Source organism: Herpailurus yagouaroundi, unplaced genomic scaffold (genome assembly GCF_014898765.1).
Source record: "Herpailurus yagouaroundi ecotype Mexico unplaced genomic scaffold, PumYag 308, whole genome shotgun sequence".
NCBI lineage: Eukaryota > Metazoa > Chordata > Mammalia > Carnivora > Felidae > Herpailurus > Herpailurus yagouaroundi.
In genome coordinates this window covers 2,893,560-2,901,097 of record NW_024412525.1, presented here as the reverse complement: position 1 = coordinate 2,901,097, position 7,538 = coordinate 2,893,560, and the positions used below count along the sequence as shown (strand labels likewise).

Sequence of the window (7,538 nt, the reverse complement as noted above, 5' to 3'; positions counted from 1 at the left end):
ATCAGAGACAGAAAACATATCAGCAGTTACCACAAGTTGGAGGGAATGGTCGACAGCAGCATGAGAAAATTTGGGGGCTGATGTAACTGTTGTATGTCAAACTGTGGCAGTAGATACCTGTCTGTCTACCTTTGTCAAAATCCAAAGAACTGCTCATGACAAAGGGTGAATACCATGAATGTAAATTAAAAGAATCCACCAGGATATGAAAGATGGAATGCATAATGCAGCTAACGAGTGTCACTGTATTACCAATGAATCACATAACCACAGTGAAGAGGGTGGGTAAGAAAGAAGTGTACATAAATAGCTCTGGAAAATGTCTTCAGTAAATATTGGACACTGAAACGAATGGTGTATGAACACCGTACTCTAGTTGTCCAATTTGTTTCTCGCAGAGGGATGGTTTAGCAATGCTGAAATTACCTTATGTGTAACTAGCATTTAATAAGAAATTATTGTAGATAACAAGAGTCAGGTTTCTTGCTGTTAGAAGTACAGCTCAGGTCATGATCTCACATTCGTGAGCTGGAGCCTCATATAGCATGAGCTCAGGCCCCACACTGAGGGGGGGCAGTGCGGAGCCTGCTTGGGATTCTCGGTCTCCCTCTCTGCCCCTCCCCTGCATGCACTCCCTCTCTCTCTCTCTCTCTCTCTCTCTCAAAATAAACTTTAAAAAAAAAAAGTTTCAGACGACTTTTAAATTAGGTATAGATGTATCTACTTATAACTTATTCGTTCACTCTATTAATCGAATACCTATTATAAAATATATTCTTGACCTCAAGAAATTCAGTATCAGCATCTACAGGGACTCAATCTGGCTTCTCCTGTGCTGTGTTGTAGACCAGTCTTTCTTATAATTACTCTATTCTGCCATTGTAGCAAGAAAGCAGCCACAGACAGTACACGTATGAAAGGAGGTGGCTGCGTTCCAGTGAGTTATTTACAAACACAGGCTGTGTGTGTTGCTTGCTGATCTATGATTAGAAGAGAATTTGGACAGTTTTAACTAAAACTAACATACCACAGGGTGGAGCTATTACCATGCTTTTATACTTTGCAGACATTTCATATATGAAAACAGATGTACTTTCAATAGTAGATGCAGCTGTACCCCCACGCCATCCAATAGTTTCTGACTCAGAAAGTATTACATGCCAATTTCACACCAAGTGTCAGATACTAAGTGAAAAAGGGAGAAGCAGACGGGATCTTTCGGATGGGCATTTTAACCTTGAAACTGAGGAACTCACCTCATTATTCTAGGAAAAGACTAGGGAAAACGCCCTCTGTTTGTTTCTCCAATTATTGATTCTGATAATTAAAACGATTTGGTTAACTTTTATTCTGTGCTCTACTTTAGTATACCAAAATTAGTTTTAGAATATTTATTACAAACTTCAAGTCCGTATTTTAAGAAGATATTTATTAAAATCTAAGCCACTTAATTTTTTATTTGCTAAACTTGAAAAAACTTAATAGAACCCAGGTGGTAGGTATATGAGTGTTCCCGGTAAAGCTCCCCTGACAATCTCTTCCTGCTATACTGGGTGTGACAACAGATAAGGAAAGGAGACCTGGCTCAGTCCAAGCACTTTCCAAGTAGGCTGCAGAGAACGCACCTGAGCTGAGTCTTTAAAAACTACCAGGAATGAGCCAGCAAAATAAGAGGCAGGCAGGCAGAGGAAACAGCACAGAAGCTCTTGGGTTGTGATAAAACAACCTGTGCCAGGAACACCACAGATGCTCTGTAGGGTTTCAAGCAGAAAAAAAAGGAATAAAGTTTGTTTTCCCCCTTTTACACTTTCTTCCTCTAGGCCTCATCTCTACAGAAGTTTGAACCACTGCCCTAAAGCTAAGCTCAACCATTAAGGGTAGAAAGCCTTTGCACAAGAGCAAAGCCTCTCCTAACTGCAAGATACAAAGAGTAAGAAGGGTATCAACTAACTAGGAGAGAGGCAGGAAGCCTGGGAAACATACTGGCAAGGTTTTATTCTATCTAGGATCCTGCATATGGTGGAATCAAATTTAAAGTTCTTCAAAAGGAATCAGATTTCCATCTTTTTCAAATTTTTTCTTTTACCCCACTCCTAATTCCAGAAAATTCATTTGTAACCAAGGATTGCTTCAGATATGCTGAGTCGGAAGACACCCGTGTTAACCAATAAAATGGCAAAAACATACTAACATCCCATATACACAATCTTCAAAGAAAAAGAACTCTCAAGAAAGGAACTTACTTTCCAAACTGATAGACCATTTAAGGAATTTAGGAGACCTTGAGAATTGTACACAATTCAACATGTTCTCAGCTTTGAATTGCTCTTCTGATAGATATCTCCTTGTACTTATGACTTTAAGCTTAAGAGCTACAGACTTAAAAACAAATCTCCAAAAAGATACACAAAAGGCCAACAAGCACGTTACCACTTGTCATTAAGAGTATGTAAATCAAAACAGGATATAATTTTTTAAAAAGGAAAATAAGTGACACCTGGGTGGATCAGTTGGTTAAGCAGCCGACTCTTGATTTTGGATTAGGTCATGATTTCACCATTTCTGGGGTTCAAGCCCTGAATCAGGCTCTGCGCTGACAGTGCAAAGCCTGTTAGGGATTCTCTCTCTCTCTCTCTCCCTCTCTCTGCCCCTCTCTGCCCCTCCCCTGCTCAAGTGCACATGCTGTCTCTCAAAAAGTAAATGGATAAACTTTTTAAAAATTAAAAAATAAAGAAAAATAAATGTTGGCAAGGATGTGGAGAAATTGGAACCCTTGTGCATTGTTGGTGGGAACACAAAATGGTGTAGCTGCTGTGAAAAAGTTTGGTGGTTCCTCACAAAATTAAACCTAGAACTACCACATGCCCCAGTAATCCACTCCTAGGTATATATCCTAAAGAACTTTAAGCAGGGACTAACCCTTGTTCATAGCAGCATTATTCACAGGAGTCAAAAGGTAGAAGCCACTCAAGTGTCCATCAATGGCGGAATAAATAAAATGTGGCATATACCTACAATGGAATATTAATCAGCCATCAAAAGAAATGAAATTTCGGTACATGCTACAACACAGACCTTTAAACACTATGCTAAATGAAATAAGATAAAGGATAAATGCTGTAGGATTCCACTTATAAGAGCTACCTGGTAGGCAAATTCAGAGACAGGAAGTAGAATTGTGGTTATCAGGGCCTAGGGGTGGGTTTGGGGAGGGGAAATGGGAAGTTATTGTTCAATGGATACAAAGTTTGTGTTGGTAATCATGAAAAAGCTTTGGATATACATAATTGTGATGATTACACCAATACTGCACTGTATTTAAATGCCCGTGAGCCCGTGAACTCTACACTTACAAATGGTTAAACTGATACACAATATTTTATGTATATCTTACTAAACATAAAAAAGATCAAACTACAATTAGCAATTAAATGCTTACTATGCGTATGGCACTGGGCTAAAAGATAAATGTGTGTTCACTCCATCCACACGGATTTGTTCCCCATTTCACACAGATGAACAGCCTCATGCCTTCTGTAAGGCCACATGTCATTTCCAATACAAGCAGTAAAATGGCCTATTCTGAAATGCTAACCCATTTTCCAGACCCAATCAGACCCCAAAATATACCCTTTATGAAGACTGGCTTCAGGGGACTTGAGACACATTAAAATCAGCATATATTTTATTTTCAAGCACATAATAAACATTTTTCCAGTGCTACTATAGCCCCCATGGATTCTTTTCATACAGAATTGGAAGGAAGTTGTTTCTGGTGAGGTTGCTGATGATCAAAAATCAAGACACAGGAGCCTCAAAGGTAAAAAGAGTTTTACATCCGACATCCTCAAAACCAAGAAATAACATTTTCACTTTCAAAGTAGAGGATATTTTACCTCAGCCTTCAAAGCAGAAAGTATTTACTGTGAGATGATCCATGTTAACTCTGTGTAATTCTTCTCATACATCATTTGCTTCAAGTGACATGAGAGCCTCACTATAAAACATGCAATTTTCAATGTACTTTTCAATATTTGAAGTATTCGAGGATGGAAAGTAGAACTCTACGTCTTAAAAGAGCGAGCAAGTTCCAGCAGTTTTTTTATTGTTTGACTGACAAAACACACAAAACCAGGCAGAGAGGTCCCCAAGGAAATGATGGTCATGCTTCATTGTTGTTTGCCCTTTGGTCCTTCATCTTCTAAGCATTTGTTATATTTTCTTTTAAAGATATTAGACATTTATTTTATCACAAATGCAATCCAAGTGTGAATAAATAAATGTATTATCTTTTCACATCTGCCCCCACCCCCCCCATGTTCCTTTAAATAGAAAAAAGAGCTAAGTGTCTCTTCAAAGCCTATTTGGCCATAGCTGTCCCACTTATGGTTTTAAAAGCAGACTGTAACTTATCTTCTGAAATTCCTTCTTGAACTACAGCTCATTCTGGTAAAGAAATCCTGGGAAAGAAGTCCTATTGATATTGTCGATAGTCTCCAAAAGGTGAGGATGATAACTGGGCTGAAGGCAACTGAGAGGGGTCTTCAGCAAACTGAGGACCTGCGATTAAGAAAGAAAAGAATCTTAAAAACCACCTGAATATTACACAATTAAAAAGAACAAGTGTTTGTAGACAGTAAATCGCTCAACTCAATAAAAATAAGGTGCTACCTTAGAGCGGTCATCTGAATTTCTGCTGCCTAATTCTCATGAGAGTGCCTCCAAATTTGGTATAACATGACAGACTGGCTTCCCTTATGTTCCAGAATGAACAGCTCCCAACTGCTATGCCAGGAAAGTCACATGGATTAATTATAGCAAGAAGTGAATTCAAGTTTTTTTTTTTTTTAGTGTTTATTTATTTTTGAGAGAGACAGAGCGTGAGTGGGGGAGGGGCAGAGAGAGAGGGAGACACAGAATCCGAAGCAGGCTCCAGGCTCTGAATTGCCAGCACAGAGCCCGATGTGGGGCTCAAATCCACGGACTGCGAGATCATGACCTGAGCCTAAGTTGGACGCTCAACCAACTGAGCTACCCAGGCGCCCCAAAAGGTAAATTCAAGTTTTTACAGCAATTGCTGTAACAAGCTGCTATAAAGATTGGAAGAATTTCACACCTCTTGACATACTTTTCAGTAGCTATTTAAAATTATTTTCACTAATTTAAGTATCTTCGTCATGTTTTAAGAGAACTCAGTGATCCAATTTATATACCCAATGAAATAGAGAATGAGTTCTGGAATGGGAAGACATTCCCTAGCTTGTTGTAGATCAAAGTTTTGTAATATTTTATTTCTGAGAGAGAGAGAGAGAAAGAGAGAGAGCAAGGGAGAGGCAGAGACAGAGGGAGATACAGAATCCGAAGCAGGCTCCAGGCTCTGTCAGCACAGAGCCCAATGCAGAGCTTGAATCTGCAAACCAAGATATCATGACCTGAGCCGAAGTCATACAATTAGTCGACCGAGCCACCCAAGTGCTCCAGGTCTTGTAATATTTTAGTTTTCAAAGGATGGGAGGGGACCTATGAACTAAGAAAAAAATGTGGTTCTTAAAAATAAAAAAATAAAAAAAAAGACTTTTATGGGAATAATTACAATTATTTTTTTCAGGGAAACTGAGACCAAAAAGTAACTACAAAGAAGAGAGAAAGAGGGCAGTGGTAAAATTCCCTGAAGCTTTTCAATGCTTCAATCCAATGATATATATTTATTTTTCACTGTAAAGGCATTCTCTGTTCATTTCAGAGAACTAGAGAAGATATTGGGTGAAACAGGTAAACCAAAGGTAACCATTATTAGAGTTTTATCTAATTTTGGTCACTGTTTTAAAAACTTGTTCATGTAAGTTAATTGGAAAAATATGCTTAACTCTTCCTTCAGAGATTCCTCTCCCCAACACAGCTTTTCAGAAACACATCTCCTGTCTCAAGTAAAATGCACTTCTTTTGAAGATCTCTTCTGAGGAAAAAAGCCTGAAGCAAAGTAACCAAGATTAATTCCTATAAGACAATGTAACATGGGGCACTTGGCTGGTTCAGTCGGTAGAGTATGTGACTCGTGATCTCGGGGTCATGAATTCAAGCCCCGTGTTGGGTGAAGAACCTACTTTTAAAAAAAAAAAAGGCAGTGTAACTAATGTTTTTGTTATATCAGTCTCTGAATTTCTGAAAAAATGAAAATTTTCTGATGTTTTATGTGAAGCCTTTCACACTAACGTAGGTAAAAACAAACTACGAAGCAAAATTAGAAAGTGCTTATCCTAACAGAGTACTAACTCAGAAGTAATGATGAAAAACCAGAAACAGAAGGTGACAGGATCCAGGAGGTCCCCAGATCATCCTTGGCATCTACGGAGCAGTGTGCTTGACACTTGTGCCAAAAAGACACTGAATCTCTTGCTAGGCGCCTGAGGGAAATCAAATCAAACTGGGAGCTATGATCTATTCCTAACTCTATGCTGAATCTTTTCCAAGCTCCAAAAATAATTTTCAACATGTGTTGCTCTTCAGCATATTTCCTTCCCCAAATGCCAGGTCAAATTTTTCCGACTAAAATCCTCACAATTATCTCTCTGCTTCCTTCCAATGTCAAGGAATATTGCCCCTTTACAGACAAATGAAGTTTTCTGCAGTTGTAAGAAAGTGCACAATTTAACAGCTAAGCAGATATTCCGTGACCGTGTAATGATCACTTAACCCATAATTTAACTTTTCCCCATACACCATGTAAGAACAATTAGCAACAAATTATTTTACCAACTTTTCAAAAAAAATTTCCCTGCCAACCCTCAAGTGGCCCTCCCAAACACAGCCACTTTCTACCACTATATTTCATTCTCTTCACAGCAAGCAACACAATCAAATCTCATTTATCTGTTAATGTGTGTGTCTTCTCCCTCCAGAATATAAGTCCTTGTTCATCACTATATCCCAGCATCTAGAACAGGGCATGGCACATACACATACAGTAAGAGGTTGTCGACTATCATTATTGTTAATACATCTGCAAGGACATTTCTTCAAGCATAAAACGACTTGGCAATTTCTTAGAATAAGCACACGAACACTGACAAAAACTGAGAACTGTAAGAAAAATCAACAGCAAACCATCTCAGTAAAGCATTTTGGTGACTGTGGTTAAACACAATAACTATATCCACATCTACCTTTTCAAATGGAACCAGGGCCTAGTATCGTAATCTTCGTGAACCATGGCAAATGTAGAAATCACAAACTAACACATTTTAGCAGACAAGATAGGTTCTCTCTCAACATCAGGAGACCATTCCAGTGTTTGAGCTATGGTAGTAAGCAGAAAGAAGACTCACCATTGGGAAATTGTGCAGAGGCAAATCTTGTCAATAAGATACCAGCTCCTTCAATTAAAGCTAGGAGAATGCCGCCCATCGCGGCTGACCCAACCATGGCCACTGGTCCATCTGAATATTAATAACAAAGAGATTGCTTTAATAGAAATTAATAACAAAGAGATTGTTATTAATAGAGATTAATAACAAAGATTATTAATAGAGATTAATAAC

The 7,538-nt window shown here is 38.5% G+C and overlaps 1 protein-coding gene across 1 annotated transcript in view; it reads right to left on the bottom strand.

Annotated features, from left to right (window-relative positions):
* Positions 1-3,667: 3,667 nt before the first annotated feature.
* Positions 3,668-7,538, bottom strand: part of TIMM17A (translocase of inner mitochondrial membrane 17A) — a 19,531-nt gene continuing 15,660 nt past the window's right edge. The window contains exons 5-6 of the mRNA XM_040462092.1: positions 7,326-7,436; positions 3,668-4,560 (exon numbers count right to left, since the gene is read on the bottom strand). Of these exons, the coding sequence (XP_040318026.1) occupies positions 4,475-4,560; positions 7,326-7,436 (197 nt within the window). The 3' untranslated portion in view covers positions 3,668-4,474. The remainder of the gene's footprint in view (positions 4,561-7,325; positions 7,437-7,538) is intronic.